Raw genomic sequence first — 17912 nt, forward strand, 5'->3', positions numbered from 1 at the left:
ATTTTATTGGCTGCACTTTAGTAAATTTGGGCGTCGTTAGAAACCATTGCATACTCTTAGGCGGCGCATGAAAATTCTGCCAGAACAGTTTGACAGCTATTGCGATTTCGACAGTTGCATTCATATTTCCAAGATTATTCCACTAGTTATCTATACATATATATTATATATTCTTTAAGCATATATACTATTCTTTTGTTATATGTACATTTCGTTAGCAGCGCAGCTACCGATAGCTTCTGTCAGAATGAGTGAATTCCCAGTGACTGCAAAACTGCGTTACACCCAAAACCATTGCATACATTTGGGCGGCACATTAAAACGACACCCACAGTTTAAAATGCTGAAACACGTTTTAATAAATTTCAATCATTTTAATTATTAACTCATCGCATTTATTTTGCAACAAAATTTATGCACTTAACAACTAAAACTTTGTAGCGTCGGCATAATTCTTGTGGTTTATGATTCCGCCCATATTCAGCCTTAATTAATTAATTTATGATGCATTCAGTCCACGTCCACGGCCTGAAGTTCAATTGCCAATTAGTCCAAGTTCAAGAATCCAATTATTGAAGGTATCTGTAATTAGCACAAAATAATGAAAAAAAATATACATATTTATATATATATATAAATGTACATATATAAGTAAACCCAACCAATAGTATTAACAAAACCACACACGCACGCACAAGCTAATTAGCGTAAATCAAATTAATTTATTTGCTTTTTGGCCCTGTGCTGCCGGCGACACCCAAATTAAAAAAGTAGCATTCAATGAAAATATAAAAAAAATTATGTGTATACATATATATGTGTAAGACAAACGTATGTATCTATATATAAATATGTGGGCCATCATCAATTGTAATTTGCTTTGTCGTAGTCCCAGCATATTATTCAGAGGCATGGAAATCCGCTTAAACATTTTCAAGCATTTGATTACATATATTTACATATGAATATTTATTTTTATTCATTGGAACGCCCGCTTCGAGGCTGACAGCATTCACTGTACGAGATAACATTATTAAAGTCAAGGAATTTCGTCTTAGTCAACTTAATTTAATTTAAATGTATCAACTTGCAGCTAATTGGATAAAATCTCAAGCCAGTTAAACTGTTTACTTGCACAGAACATGTGTTTTTAAGTGTGTCTGTAATTATCATCTCCACCACACACATACAAATCAGACTTCAAGTCGCAAGTATCGTAAAAAAAGCACACATAAATAAATGAAGTACTCGCCACCAATGTGGTGTTCCCTGAACTTGACCTCCATGACACTCAATGTGACCGACAACAACAACAATAACATCAATAATAATAATAGTAATAGTAATAGTAATAATGTTTTGTGTGTTAAAACGTCACGAAAATTGAAATCACAGTTCACAAGTTGATGCTGGAGTTGAGTTCTTGGCTGAGTTTGATCATGCGCAGAGTTCGAAGCGAGTTCGAACAACAATTGAATGTTGACTACAGAAAACATATTGCATTTTATGTATCGGCATATATAACATATCTATTTATTATAAGATAAGTAAGTATTTCCGGCGCACACTAATCCGATGATTCATTTAAAATCCAGTATTTTTACGACTCGAATATTTTAATAAACATCACTCACAATAGAGACCAGTTGGGACCAGTTCTTTGAAATTCTTTTGTTTTATTCTTTATTTATTTATTTCTTTACTTTTATTTTTTTTTTGATTTAATGACTTCCATTTTTCCATTAAATTAATTATGTTTGTTTTATTAATGCCGCCTTTGTTGGTATTTCTGGTTATGAGTATTGTAAAAATTATTTGGACGACTCAACAAAATATGCGGAAGCACTACGAAAAATTGATATAATAAGAATAAGAATAAGAATAAGATGAAGAAGTCGTGATTAAAGAGTGCTACGCATATGGCATAAGAATCAGCCGTGTAAGAACAAGAATAAAATAATAATTTGGAGCTTTAAGCGATTATTTGGAGTCGCGGCTTCTTGTCGCTTGTCAAGTAATTGTGACTTGCGAATTCTTTTCTTTTCTTTTTTTCATCTTTTTTTTGGCGTGTTCCGCAACGCTGTGCACAATAATAATAATAAAGATATTGGAGCGTACAGTCACAGATACATGCAAACATTGTTAGATACACGGATGCCGAACAAAAGATACATGTACGAAAGAGTCAAGCTTGGCTGTGATATTCTCGAGATACTCTCAACGTTTGCTTGTTAATAATTGCCCCAAATTGCGGATACAGCTAAATATACTGCTATAGCTACTGATACAGATACAGATACAGATACAGATAGGGATGGAGATACACGGTCATTTTTGAATCTTTTTGGGCAGCATTCAAAGTTTGGCGTTTGGCGTTATGCAGTTTTGGCATTTTCCAAAAATATGTAAAGCAAAAAAAAAAAAAAAGAAATAACAAAAGCAATTTACTATTATTTATGGCATTATTGTTATTGTTCGAGTTGCCCGAGCAGCGACCACAATCTCATTTAAGCCACATGCATGAGCTGGCAACCGAACATACCAATTATAGAAATTTAATTTGGCCAGCCAGCATTTAGTGCAACATTTAGTTACCCAGGGGTTGACCACAATTCACAAATTCATATTTATGTTTACCCATTTGTATTTGTCTTCAAATTTCAACATTTTGCCAATTTGATTTTTGCTTTCCATACGAATCTGTGTGTTTTTGGCCAACTTAAGCAAATAATTAAATTCGCAATTTTCGTGATTATTTTATTTTATGCGATCCAAGTGTTCTTATTGGGGGAGGAATAAAAACTACATTAAAGCAGAAACTTATTTGTTTTGGCGTACAATTGAATAACACTTCCCCACATAATAAAATGTGTCATTAAAAAAAATGATTTTAGCCACTTTTGCTTGGCATACTTTTGGACCCTTTGAGAGCGCACTTGCACTGCATACCCTGTACGAATTGACAAATGGCTAATAAGGTTATCACAACTATAACAACTTGTTCAAGTTCAAATTGCATTTCATGTTCATCGTTCAACAGAACGTGAAAAACGCATTCAATCCAAGTTCAAGAACTCAATTGAGCTCTTGATATGATCCCAGCTACCTACTATTTGTTATAGCCACTATCAAAAAGTAAAGGGTAATTTTCCACTATTAAAAATCTCACAAAGTGCAATCTGAGTCACTTTGTATTGCATTGTTTTTAATAGATTCGGGGAAATAAATACGGAATCTACTTTTTCAATCTTATTAAATTTAATCACAGATATTTTGTGTGTATATTTTTTTATCTGATATTATTAGTTATTAATGCCTCTATTTTCTATATTTACGTATTTTTTTTTTATAATTCACAGACAGGTCTTGACTAGTTTAGAGCCTCATTAACAAACTGGCTTATATAGGAAATATCTATATTTACAAACAGGGTGGTTCAGCACTAGTTGCTCACGGAACCCCACAGAGCCACTAATTAGGTATCAACTCACTGATATTTTGTATAATTTCTTACCAAGTTGCTGGTCAATTAACGCAAGAGTGATAAAAGTAGCGCATCTGCATATCCATCAAATTGGAAGCGCAGTTTGTGGCACAACAATAAATCGAACGCATTTCAATTCTTTCGATCCGGTTCTAAATATCTACACACACACACATATATATATGTATATATATATTAATCAATATTACACTTGACAAGAAACAAAAAATGCTCAAATGACGGAAACCGAATAAGTAAAATAAAAATTTAAAAAAAAATAGCAAAATATTTCCGGCTTGGCTGATTTACGATTGGCTTTGTGCTTTGACCCACGACAAGCGATTGAACATAATATGTTAATATTTCTTCACCAAAATCCAATAATAAATTGTTATTTAGGTTGTATTTATTTTTTTTTTATTGTTGGGCACCTTGACCGTGTGCCATGTTGGCAAGGCTGCTAATTAGCCACAATCAAAAAAAAAAGAGAAAAAAATAAGAAAAAAGAAAAAAACCATTGATAGATGCTCTTTGGCATATTGTGCGATTAGCGGCGCAGCGTTAAATGAGTCGAGGGCAACCACAACGGATGCGTAATTCCAAAAACCGGACCCCTTTTAGAGTGAGAGTTCTAAAAAAGTTCCAAAGACCCACCTTCGTCACAAAGTCATCCTCCGGCTGTTCAGTGGGCGGCGCCATTGCGATCGAGTTGTCTTCTACAATTTTATTTCAATTTTACTCTATTTTATTTTTATTTTTTTTGTTGATTTCTTTCAAGTGTCGAATACTAATTGCAGACGATGATTATTTGCACCAGAATTCCATAAATGGTCATAATTCAAATGGGGCACAAAAAACAAAAACAAAATACAAAAACACAACACAAAATAATGCAACAACAAAAAAGAAATGAACAGAAGGAACCGTTATAGCTTGAATATAGCGTTTAGCTCGTTTAACGAACCGTTGCGTTTTGAGCTTAGCTTCAAACTGACAGCGAAGGCGATCGCCAAGCAAGTTCAATGCGTTGTCTTCGTCATCGTCGGCGTCGCCGTCGGTTCTGCTCGGGTTGAGAGGTGTCTGTGTGTGTGTGTGTGTGAGGTGTGTATGAGAGTCGTTCGCTTGTTGTTGTTGTTGTTCTCGCTACGGTTTATGGCAAACTGGTTCTGGTTCTGTTTAAGTTCGCATTTTGGGCCCGAGCTTCTATCCCAGTTCGAGCGACAGTTTAATTTTTATGGTTATTGCTGTTGCTGTTGCTGTTGTTGTTGCTGTTGTTGTAACTCTTGTCTAGCTGAGCACTTGAACTTGTTGCTTGAACTTAACGCAGGCCCCTGCGCAGCTGCTCATCAACACCCCGCCCCGCCCCTGAAGGCGAGACAGGTGGACGCCAATTCTCAGCTGTGCATTCAAATTGAAAATGACAACTGCAGCAGGCAAATAAGCAATTTAGCTTGACATTGACCATACCACAAGACATGCAACAGCTGGCCACCTACCAACTGTGTGCGTGTGTGTGTGTGTGTGCGTGTGTGTGTGTTCGTTGATTGCCTCGTCTAGCGCCCGCTGCACTTTTGCAGCTTTACAGCTTTGCAGCTTTGAGCCTTGCGAGTTGACCTTGAAACGCGCAACGCTGCGTTGCACACACGAGCGATCAACACGTCGCACGCTGCTTTTGTCGCTGCTTTCTGCATACACTTTCAATGAGGTATTATAATTTTCTCACGAAATATATATATTTACATATGCAAACAGCTTTATTTAACTGTCTAAAGTCAATCGTTTCTTAATTTTTTTTTGTTTCTATATCATTTTAACCAATTTGGTTAATTGCTAATGGTCTATAAGGACTCATCATATCTTCGTGGTTTTTTCCATAGCGCATTTGAAAGTCGTCTCAAATTATTTGCAGCTGTAAGCCAACGTTTACTATTTTGGTATCAAATGTGCAACACGATGACAAAGTGTCTGATGGCCACTGAAAGGCGTATCTAGAAGTGTCTCACTAATTAATGTATACGCCGGGTATATTGAACACAAATAAAATGAAAAACAAAAAGAAAAACATTCTTGAATCAAGCCAACTAACTTGTTATTTGTAATCTAATATAAGATTTACTTTAAGATCTTGAGTATTTCAACCGAAACTATCCAGCCAAAAGCAATAATGTTCTTAATATCAAAAATAATTGCGAACTCTGTTGCGAAGCAACTGTTGTAAAATGCGCATAATCTTTCTTGACTTCTTCCCGAAAAGCTCTTCTATTTCAATCTTAAAATATTACAAAGATCGTTTTGGAAATGGAAATATTGTTAAGTGGTCTGAAATCTGGGAACTTGGCCGAATTTTCATTAGATATTTAAACATATTTTATTTATTATTTATATTTTCACTCAAAATCATCATCTTTCTAGTCGAGAGAACTTCAAGTTCTGGCTTAACTTATATGTTTCTAGTTCGAGTTCGAGTTCGAGTTCTAGTTCGAGTTCGAGTTCTAGTTCGAGTTCGAGTTCGAGTTTCAATATTGCTTTTAGAGTATTGAGTTTCAGTTGCATTTGAAGTAAATCTGCCATTCATAGTCCAATAATTATTAAATTTGGCCAAGTGAGTTTTGTCTAATTAAACGCTTGTCATTCCAAGGCTACGGCTCTGAGTGCCCCAAAGTCGATTGTCTATCAAATTAATTATATATACATATATATATCTGTTTTGCTGGCTTAAAGTCGATTGTAAATAATAAATCTAAGATCTCGTCGGCCACTTGACAATCGACAATCGACAATCCAAATAGATTTGATTGCTGTTTGTCAGTGTATAAATTCAGATTATTTGCATCAGTTGGCTGACAAAGGAAATGCCGGGGATTATGAGGCCTAGGTAAGAAAAGAAAAGCCACCCAGCTTAAGCATATTCCCAGCATGTCAGTCATTTGATGGATTTCATTTAAATTACAAATACACAGAGTGAAGATCCCCGAATACCCATTAAAAAGTGGTCAAATTGTGTAAAAGTCTGCAGGAAGCAGAGGAAAACATGTCCAACTTCATAAAGTATACATATTCTTGATCAACATCAAATGAAGAGACGATTTAGCTATGCAGGTCTGTCCGTCTCTATGTCTTAGAGCCTTGTTTATTTGCAGTTGAAACCGTCTTGAAGGAGCAGGTCAAAGTGATTGATTCCATTCCGCTTGTCGACGCGTGTTTTGCACACATTTTTGGTCACACTTTGTACGCATATCAATCTAACAGGTATAATAAAAAAAAATACACATAAAAAATAAAAAAATCGTTAAATTTTGTAGTAAATACATTCATTTGTTATCGAAGATGCCGCTTAACAAATTCGATTTTGACGATTACAACTATAAATAGCCAATAATGGGCCCTCAAAGATTTGAACTCTATTCTATAATCATGTCGATCAATGAAGCATTTGATGTTGCTCGTAAATTTTGATTTATGACCGATAATCGACAGCAATCAGCAGTCGAAACAATTTCGCCAATTTTGTGATAAGGATGCATTGTATATATTCTTCTGGTCTGGTCTGGAGCGGACTATAAAAGGCGAGTGACCATATCAAATGGCCATAGTTGAAAAGCAATATGAAGTTGATCATTGGTAGCATTGTGTGCCTGTGCCTGTGCCTGGCCAGCGTTGGCTATGCCCAGCCGTTGTCGCAGTCCTCGTTCTCGCTGCCAGCACCGCTGGACGCTCAGGTGTACACCGTTGTGGATGAAATGCAGAACATTGGCGAGAATACTGCCAAGGAGCTGGCGCACCAGTTCCAGGAGATTGTCGTCGAGCCACAGCACGAGCTGGAGGCGGCCATCGATCAAGTGGAAGCGCGTCGTGTCGACAGTCCACAGTGTGTGGCCGTGCAGGATGATCGGATCGATGGCATTGTGGGCAACGCTCACGTCGAGCTGCACGAGTGCGGCCTTAGTGCTGCCCACGATTCCGCTGAGATTGCAAGCGATGTGAATCATGCCACACAGCAGCTGGTCTTTGGCGGCTACTCCTTGGGTCGCACCTACAACAAGTGCCAACGCTACAAGAACTCTGTGCTCCGTCAATCCTGCATGGCCAAGTTCTATGTGCAGGGCACCATCTATCTGGTTAACGCACGCTCCTCCATCAAGACCATCAAGAAGTCCACCAACGAGCGCATCCCGGCCGTCTTTGTCGATAGCAACGCCTGCACCCATGTCGCCTCCCAGAAGGCCGTCGTTGCCCTGGATGATGTCAATGCTGATATCGATGCCTGCATCGCCAAGGCTCGTTAAAAATCCCTGCCATTTGCCATTTCCACTAATAAAACTTGTGTATACTTAATCTGATGGTTTTCTTTTTTAAATTTTATTATTGGAAATATGATTTTCCAATTAATTGGGAAAAACATTTGCTCATGTTTATCCATGGAAAAATGGCGAACAACCTTGGAATGTGCTTGGAAATGTCATCTTTGGTTCTAATTAATTCAAGTATCTTTTTATCTATTGAAATATTTGCACTTTTCAAAAGCGAACAAACCAATTAACTTCATTTTTGATGGCAAATTTGCTAAGGAAGATTATCGTATTTGGTATGGGCAACTTTTGGTCGCTTTTAGCGCGGTTTTGGACACTAACCAATTATTGCGACCTAAAAGTCTGGTAAAAGCATTGGCTTTGGGCTTGAGAGGTTCACACAAAAAAATCGGTCATATTCCTTATCAAGCTCTCGACAACTTTATTGGCCGTAATTGCTGCTGGAATTAAATGCGATTTTATTATTCATTTAAGCCTCAACTTTTAATCGATGCCATAAACGCTGTCTAGGTAATTGGGCTGTTATCAAAGTGCAATTTGGCCTTTGAAGTGTCGACTGTCGACGGTTCTAGCCAACTATCAAAATATGTAATCAGAATCGGAGAAGGTTTGTAATTGAACAATAAAAAACAGCTAAACGATTGTTTTATTATTTTATTTTTATTTAAATTTGGTTTTATAATTATCCATTTTGTTCAAATACAATAAATAAACATTTAAACTATGTAGTGGTATGTATATATGCATATATAAGTACTTTATGTATAGATATATACATAAATATATGTGTGCGCACATATATAGATATATATATATATATATATGTATATATAAATCGTTTTGTATTTTTTTGTTTTTATTAAATATTTAATTAAGTGTATATATATTGTTGTTGTTTTTGTTTTGTTTTTTTGTTTTTGTTTTAATTTTCCCTGTTTTCTTGTTCGTTTCTTGTTAGTTAGTTGGTTGTTTTAGTTTTTTAGTTTTTTTTTTTTTTTTTTTTTTTTTTTGGTTTTGCAATTGCGAATTATTTGAAAGAAACATTTTTCATATAAGTAAATTGCTGTTGCTTTTTTTTTTTTTTCATTCATCAAATATCCGAGTATATATGTATATATGTATGTATATATTAATAAAAGATGATGTTGCATAATGCTAATGTATAAATTGTTACTACGAGTATGTACACATACACATGTATATATATAGCCTCTATATAGCCTCTATATAGCCTCAATATATATGTACCTGTATATATACATATATCTGTGTATATTTGTTGTGGTTGTGTCTGTGTCTGTGTCTGTGTATGTGTGTGTGTATGTGTGTGTGTCTCCTGGCTATTTGCCTGGGGGAGCTCAGCGTACATATGTAGATTGTATGTACCGTTATGATGCCAACAATTAGTTAAACTTGTAGCTATGTGTGTGTGTGTGTGTGTGTGTGTGTATATCTGTGTGTGTGTGTGTATACATGTTTCTATATGTAGTTTCTAACCCATTTCTTGGCCTAAGATAAAACTTGTACCTTCCTTACACATTTTTCTTCAAGTTTTAGTAACTTAATTTTAATTTGTTTTGTTTTGTTTTTGTTTTTGTTTTTTTTTTTTTGTTTAGTTTTCCTTGTTGTTGCATAATTTTTATTGGAGTTTTTCTCTTTTTTGGTTTTTAGTTTAGTTTATATTAGTCACAGTTTTGTAGGCGCACTTTTGCAAAACATTAAAATGAATTCAGCGTAGTTTTCATTAAATATTATTATTAATTTTGGTTTTGTTTTAGTAAGTAGTAAAAAATAAAATACAAAAGGCAATTTCGTAGTTTGAAAAAATTTGTGCTTAATTTTGTAGAAATATTGTTGCCAGTTTTGCTTTTAATTCTTTTTTTTGTATTTTTTTTTTTTTTGTTTTTGTTTTTTTTTCCGTTTGCTTTGCTTACATTAAAAAACAACTTAAAACCGTAAAAATTTTTTCAATGCTTCGTTTTTTTTTGTTTTTTTTTTTTTGTTTTTAAGTTTTATATATATTAAGTTCAATAAATTCGTTACGACACATGGACTAAGACACAGCAAAAAATATTTATGCTTAATTTAGGTTCAGTTTTTTTTGTTTCGTTTTTCTTGTTTTGTTTTTTTTTGTTGTTTTTGGTTTTCCTTTTAATTTAATTTTATTTGATGAACTGGTATTTTTGTTAGTATTTTTAATTGTATGTTTTTCACTTTTGGGGGGGCGCATTCCATGTTTGCCATTTAAATGCGCGTGTAAATATTTTTCGTCAATAATAAATGATGAAACAGCTAAAGAACTTTCGTACCTTTGTAGCAATATGTATATATATTTCTTTTGTATACATAAGTGTGGGTTTTCTTCTGTAATTCGTATAAATACATACATGGACTCATATATATAGCGCCATGTTTAAAATTTATATTGCTTGCCTACTATTTGATGCCATTTAAATGTTTAGCAAGAACTTCAAATTGTGTTGCATACACTTTTGGCTTAAGATTTTTTTTTGTTTTTTTGTTTTTTGTTTTTTGAATACTAGAGCTAAACAATCAACGGTCAATTGTCACGAGTTCACTATGATACCGCAATTGAATAAGGGTTTTGTTTTTGTTTTTTTTTTTTTTTTTTTTTTTTTTTTGTTTTGTTTTTATCATTATAATTTTGTATGCTATAATTTTGTTTTGATATGTTCGCTTCAAATGCGTGTCATGAAAATACATTTGCTTTGTATTGATTTTAATTTGTTTAGTTGTTTTTTTTTTTCTTTTCGTTTTCTTTTGTTTTGTTTTGTTTTGCTTTAATACAACTCTATAAATATGAGTACAGTAAATAGCACATGTAACTACATATGTATATGTATTAAATCGGGCAAACGTACTTTTTCTTCGGTATTGTAAACATTTCATTAGGTTTTTTGTTTTTTTCTTTCTTGTGTTTTTTAAATAACGCAAAAAATTTGCTTGTAAAACGTAAATATTTTTCTTATTTATTTATTTATTTATTTATTTTTGTTTTTTTTTTTTTTTTATTATACTTTAGTATGGCCAAAGCTTATTGTCGGAAGCGTTATGCATTTCTTTTTTCCATAAATTATTTTGTTTTATTATTATTATTTGTATAATAGTTGGTATTATTAAAAACTGGTAAACTTTTTTTTGTTTTTTTTTTTTTTTATACGCTCACATTAAAAAATTCATTTTAAAAACTGCTTTAAATCTGTGTACTGTAAATATTTCGCCCATACTAATGTTGTCGCCACTTTGATGGCAAAAAAAAAAAGAAAGAAAAAATAACATATTATTATTAACCAAGATGGAATTATTGATTTGGTATTTTGACGATTTGGTGTCTTTACAGTGTGTTCGTAAGGTCAGTAAGGCTATTTAATCGCATTGATTACTATCTATTAGTATATATACTACGTTCGGAATCTGCTTGATGAGGATTTCAAAATTATTCATATTCATTTTGTGTTCTAGCTTGGTCTTTGCTTACTATGTTAATCACTAAATATGTATGTCTCTATGCTTACATCAATCAACTTTTGATAAATGTATATAAACTTTTGGCGCAACTTGGTTTGTTTTGTTTTTTGATTTTTGTTTTAGTTTTTGTTTTTCGTTTTTGTTGTCGTTTTCATTTTGCGTTTAAATATTATTTAAAACGATCGCTTTTGTTTTTGTTAGTTGTGTGAGCTTCTTGTTAAAGAAAAAAATTGTTCAAAAATGTAACAAACAATTTATTGGCCTATGCAAAAATGATGTAGCATATATACATATATCATAACCTATGATGTATACATATGTATATAAATAAATTGTAAAATATATATGTTGTTTTGTATAATTAAATATTGCATTTGGTTTCGTTGAACGTCTGGACTTTTTTTCTTTTATTATTATTATTATTATTATTAGAATATATTCATAGTTGTTATCTATTTATAACTATTTGTTTTTGTTTTTGTTTTTTGCAGCTACCTAGCATATTAGTTTGGAAATATTAGGTATGTACGTGTATGTGTTATGTACGTATATATGTTTTTGTGTAAGTGTAGAGTGTAAAATATATAGAATATATATATATATATATATATATGTAAATGTAAATTTAAGCATGTGTCACGTATCACCACACAACGATAAAAAAACATGTCGGTGTGTGTGTGTGTGTGTGTGTGTGTGTGTGTGTAGTACAATGAATCGATTCGTTTGCCTAAAATCGCATTCAACTTGAATTCGCAGTTCGGTTACAAATGACAATTATATGCCAGCATTTGCCAGTTATCGATTAAAATCCAAAATTTCACATACTCAATTATATTATGTGCATCAATAGTTATGACAACTTGTTCGTAAGAGTTCATTTAAGAATGGAAATCGTTCTGAAATACAAATAGTATCTATCTGGTAAGTATTTTGTATTCCAATTTAAGCAACTGCATTATTTATTGTATGCTTCCTTTTGAAGAGCCAAAAAGAATACAATTATTTGTTTTTCTTTTGTTTTTATTTTTGTTTTTTATTTTTTTTGACTCGTCGCATAATTAAAATTTTGATTTCCGTACCTGATTGCAATTGTTGTTAATTTGTTATCATAATTCACTGTTGTTTTTTCTTGATACATTCAATAGTAGAAGTGCGCTTTTTGTTTTGTTTTGTTTTTGTTTGTGTGCCACTTTATAGTTCGAAAACGCTTTAAAAATACTACGTACAAACTGTAAACTTGCCATTTGTTGTTCTTGCTTTTGCTATTGTTTTGTTGTAAACTTTAATATGTAAATACACACACAATTAACTACATATATATATACATATATATATATATATATATATATAGTATATAGTACATATGTACTACATAAAAAAACCAATGAGCAAATAATCTAGGACATGTTTTAATATTTGAACTTCCTATACGACTACAATATGCAATTTGTATATATGTTTTGTAAATATACTCGTAAGCTTCCCTATTTTAATGTTAGTATGTATTCATTGTTCTCACAAAATACCGTCATTTATACCACACACATCTAATTTGAAGTCATTTGATTTGTATGTTTGCCTCTACATACAAATATACTTTACATTATACGATACTGTCTGTGTATATGGAACATATCAATATAAAATATTGAAGGAGGGCACACGAATGAGTACAAATTTCTTACTTGCTCTTTGTTGGTGTTGATTTTTGTTGCTTTAATTGTATGGCCTGCATTTTATAATATATATTTGTAATTTTGTTGAATACTCTTGCAGATGGTATTTTATATTCGATTATAGTTTATACAAAATTCTTGCGAACAATTCCTACAGTTTTGACGAAACTTGGTTTTTGATTAAAACAAGTCAGAAACGAACGGATCGCGCCACTATATATATATAAATATATAGCTGAGGGGTAAGTTAACAAATCAGCAAGGCCATTTTCAATATACATATATATTGGAGATAGGAAAGAAAGCGCGAGAAATCCAGAGGCAGGGAGAGGGTCAATTGTTAATCTGCTTTGGTCAGCTAAATTCACAACCATTTAAAGAAGGGAACAACTCTACATACATATATATATATATATATATATATGTATGTATGTATTAAGCAGCGCGAAATTGTTGTTTTCAGGCAATTTAGGAACACAAATAAACAATGCAAAAATGGTTTTGTTTAGAGTTAGTTGGGTTGATCTTGAAATGAGTTTTTCTTGGTTTTTTGGAAATGCAATTGTACTGAGAGTATGAATTCAATTCTAACAAATACTAATTTAATTCGTTAACTGATTGGTGTTTATTTATTTATTTATTTATTTATTTATTTTTGTATTATTTATTATTTTAGTTTTTTTTTTATTCATTTTGTGTTGATTTTATCATAATATGCATTAGTATGCAAATGTATGTGTGTTTTTTGGATTTGTTTTTTTTTTTTTGTTTGTTTGTTTGTTTGTTTGTTTGTTTGTTACGTGTTTTGTAAAGTAAAAGAAAACTCAAGCTTTGTTCTCAAGGTTCAGGTAATCAATTTCTAGTCTTATCTGTTGCACTGAGTAGTCTGCTTATAAAGATATACACACACATATATATATAACTTTCAATTTGTTACGCCATTTGCTATATGTTATATATTTCTGCATGCATACATATATAATTCATATATAAAGTACAATTTCAGATAGGCTCTTGTGTTATCCTTCTTCTTATTTATTTTCTTTTTGTTTTTTGCTTTTTGTTTTTTTGGTTTCTTTGTTCGTTCAAGATATTTTCGTATTCGATTTGATGAATTTGTTTTCTTTGTATTCATTGGTAATGTTATCTATTGTTTGGTCAAACGAGCAGAATTTGTTAACTTTAACAGATGCTGGAACAATGCTAACTATTTGTAAATGTTTCTGTTTAGTAGGTCATAAGTTAATTACGAGTGAGTGTACCTGCAAACTATAGTATAAATATACTTAGGTAAATTTGTGGCTTTACTTTTATTGCATTTCGCATTGAAACAGGATTCGAATTAGGAAATTTTTAAATTTGATTTGAGGTTTTCGTATTTTCGTATTTTGGTTTTTTGGTTTTTATGTTCTTTTCATATTTGTAAGTATATAGAAAACGGTTAGCTGCTTAGTTAGTTAGTGTTATTTTCAATGCGAGCCTCCAGTTTCAAAAGGAAGATTATTTTTTAAGAATGTGTCTACTCACTTTTCGCTATTTATTACTAAAAATTTACTTCTCTTCACTTGGTCAGTTTTACATTAATTGTGATTTCAAATCGACTGTTTTTTTTCTTCTTTTTTTTCTTTTTTGTATTGCTGTTGTTGTTTTTTCTTTTATTTCCATATATGTAAATATACACATGTTTATATGCATTTATACATATACACACACAAATGTATATACAGACATATATATGTATGTGTATTTAATTGATTCAAGGGAAGACATAACATTCTAGAAAAGGTTTTTACTGATTTGTGGTACAATATTTTGTTGTTGTTGTTTTCGTTTTCGTTTTTGTTTTTGTTTTTTTGTTTTTGTTTTTCTTTTTCATAATTATTCATAAATATATATGTATATAATTGTATATTTGTTACTGGTATATTTATGTATATATATGTATGTATATATATTTTTCTGAATATATAGTTAAAGCAATGTTTTTTTTTTTTGTTTTTATTTATTTAAATATAATATAACTATTCATGACGTGTAAATATCAATATAATTTGTTGTAACTGTTTCAACTACTACAATAAGACAATATAGTTGCGTATATTGTTTGGTTTTGGTGCCACTATATATACGTATATATAAATATTTGTTCACGTTTTATCGTGTGTGTGTGTTGCGTGTGTTATGTGTGTTATGTGTGTGTGTGTGTGTGTCTTAAGTAAACTATTCCAAGAACTGGCCAATTTCCTATAACGCGCACTCATGTGCAAAAGCACAAGACTCTTCGCTGCTTGTTGCTGTTATTGTTGTATTTATTTGTTATATAAATATCTTTTGTTATTGTTTTGTTTTGTTCTTGTTGTTGTTTTTGTTTTTTGTTTTGTTGTTGTTGTTGTTGTTGTAGGAATGACACTTTAGTTAAGACAACATTCAAACACTTAAGATGCATCGCATTTCGATAAGTTAATATGAATTAATAAATACTTTTACTTTTATATACTTATATAATGTTTATATTATGTTTATCATTTAAAATATCAAAAGTGGATGGAATTATGTGATTCTAGTTATTACACGCCTATGTATATATATATATATATACACATATATATATAATATAATATACATATATATATATATATGCATATAAATTATATAATATATCATTTTATTTCTTATTAATTGTTTTTTTTTTCTTTCGTTTTTGCATTGATTTTTCAGCAAAAATGTTGCTTGTGTTGCTTTTTCTTTTTCTTTTTGTTTTTGTTTTTTTTTTTTTTTGTATTATTATTTATTTATTAACTCGCTCTTCGGTTAATGTACAAAAATATCTATAGAGATGGTTGCTGTAAATGGTGTAGATACATACATAAAAATGAAACCATTTTCGAAATATATGTTCACATTGGAAAATACAAATGTTGTGTGTAACTAAATGGGGATATAGATTAATGATTTTGTAAGACCCATCGCATATTCAATGATTAGTTAACAATTTTCACGCTACCTGCACAATATTCAATAAAATATCGTCTGACGGGCACAAGTAGAACAAATCAAAGAAGTTGAGGCCAAAATTAAACAACTATTGCTAAAAAAAAAAAAAAAAAAAAACAAAAAAACAAATATAATTATAATTATCCAAAAATGTTGGTATTTCATTGTTGAAGGTACTTTTACCATTTAGAATGCTTAGTTGTGCTTTATTGTATACTTAATTGGTTCAAAGTTTGTATGGAGTGTGTTCTCATGTGTGTGTGTGTGTGTGTGTGTGTGTGTGATATATGTATGTGTGTGCAGTGTGGCAAAACAAATTATAAAACATGAATATTGATGAGAGAGCAACAGGCAGAGAGCTGAAGCAGCTAGAAGGACGTCATTTTGCAATCAGTAATTTGTTCGTGCTTGGTTAAAAAAAGAAAAAAACAAAAAATAAAATAAAAAAAAAAAAAAATAAAATCAACACACAATATTTCATAATTTATTTAATCAGTTTCCATAATGCACCCAAATGTTAGCCAGATATGTTAATCAAAAGATTTCCTATTTAGTTTTTCTATTTTCTGTTTTTTTTTTTTACTTTGAGTTTCTTGGGGGGATTCAAAGTTGTAAATGGTTTTTGCAATACTGTGTGTATATTATTCATCGATATTCAAAGAACAAAATTGAATACGCACACTTAAAAAAAATTTGTTGTATATATGTCTGTATGTCTGTATGTCTGTATGTATGTAAGTACGTCCTATGTCATTATTTTTTGGTTTTGTTGTTTCATCATTTCTCTCAACGATCATAAAATGTTTGCTAGTGCTTTTATTTTTCGTAATATTTGATTTGGTTTTCTTATCTTTCTTTCGTTTTTCAAAATGAATTACCTAAATAATTGTTTCAAAAAGAAAACATGAATCTAAAAACGCTTGGAAAATATTCATAAGTGTGCCGGATAATGCCATAAAATGGCAAAATGGCGCCGGCACTTGACCGTTTATATAATATACATTAACACTATCACAGGCGGGGGATTAAAAATAATAAAATATCATCTACAAGTATAAGTACAAGTATATATATATATATAAATATTTATATATATATATATATATGTGTTCATCATGTCTAGGTAGAGAACCAAAGTGCGCTTGGTGGTCGAAGGAGTTATTCTTTTGGGGAGTTGCATACCAGGATTACCACAACAAGGTCCTGACACTTGCTGAACTAAATAGAGAGTGTGTGTGCCCCGATTTGTGGGCCGATTTTTGAATTGCAGTTAGTATTGTAATTGCATTTAAATGTATATGTATATGTATATGTATATATGTATATATGTATATATGTATATGTATATGTATAATATGTATATGTATATGTATATGTATATGTCTATGTATATGTATATGCACGTATTTATATAATGTACATTACCTATGTAGTATGTATGTATATCATGTAGATTGATTTAGGAATTAAGTCGCATGCAAAGATCGGAGTTAGTCTGCCGTTGCGAATAAAATGGTAAAAGGTGTAAAAAGCCTAAGGAGTACAGTCAGCAAAAATGGTATAAGTTGGTTTGTTTTTCTTCTTTCTTCTTCTTCTTCTTCTTGTTTGTTTGTTTTTTGTGTATATGTATGTACGTAGCTTGTAAATAGTTGTATGCATATTCATATGATTCATACTCGTATTACTCTCGTATAGTCGAAAATCATAATATCAATTTGAATAGTTTGTTTAAGCGTGTGTGGAACGTTCAATTCAGATATCGATATATCGATATATCGTTATCGGTTATCAGATATCAGATATCAGATATCAAATGGCATTGCATGCACAAGGGCTAACAAGTTAAAGAGCCGCATTATGCAAGTAAGTACTATGTATAAGGAACATGAAGACTTAACCCTTGTGCGACAAAACTAAATGCTGCCCAAATAGTGAATACATATTATCAAAACAAAT

At 31.4% G+C, this 17912-nt stretch overlaps 1 protein-coding gene and 1 long non-coding RNA gene across 2 annotated transcripts; one reads left to right on the forward strand and one right to left on the reverse strand.

Moving 5' to 3' along the window:
- Positions 1-372: 372 nt before the first annotated feature.
- Positions 373-4368, reverse strand: LOC116805632. The gene is made up of 2 exons (XR_004365308.2): positions 4139-4368; positions 373-582 (listed from the first exon to the last, which is right to left on the reverse strand). It is a non-coding gene; the product is annotated as an uncharacterized LOC116805632 (long non-coding RNA).
- A 2706-nt stretch (positions 4369-7074) lies between these two features.
- Positions 7075-7819, forward strand: LOC6565732. The gene has a single exon (XM_001992372.2). The coding sequence runs from the start codon at positions 7090-7092 to the stop codon at positions 7768-7770; it is 681 nt and encodes a 226-aa protein (XP_001992408.1). The 5' UTR covers positions 7075-7089; the 3' UTR covers positions 7771-7819.
- Positions 7820-17912: the final 10093 nt, after the last annotated feature.

This window comes from Drosophila grimshawi, unplaced genomic scaffold, assembly GCF_018153295.1.
Source record: "Drosophila grimshawi isolate 15287-2541.00 unplaced genomic scaffold, ASM1815329v1 contig_848, whole genome shotgun sequence".
Taxonomy (NCBI): Eukaryota; Metazoa; Arthropoda; class Insecta; order Diptera; family Drosophilidae; genus Drosophila; species Drosophila grimshawi.

Bases quoted from the DNA above. Each gene is read 5' to 3' on its own strand.
- LOC6565732 (XM_001992372.2), top strand. From the start codon at position 7,090: ATGAAGTTGATCATTGGTAGCATTGTGTGCCTGTGCCTGTGCCTGGCC.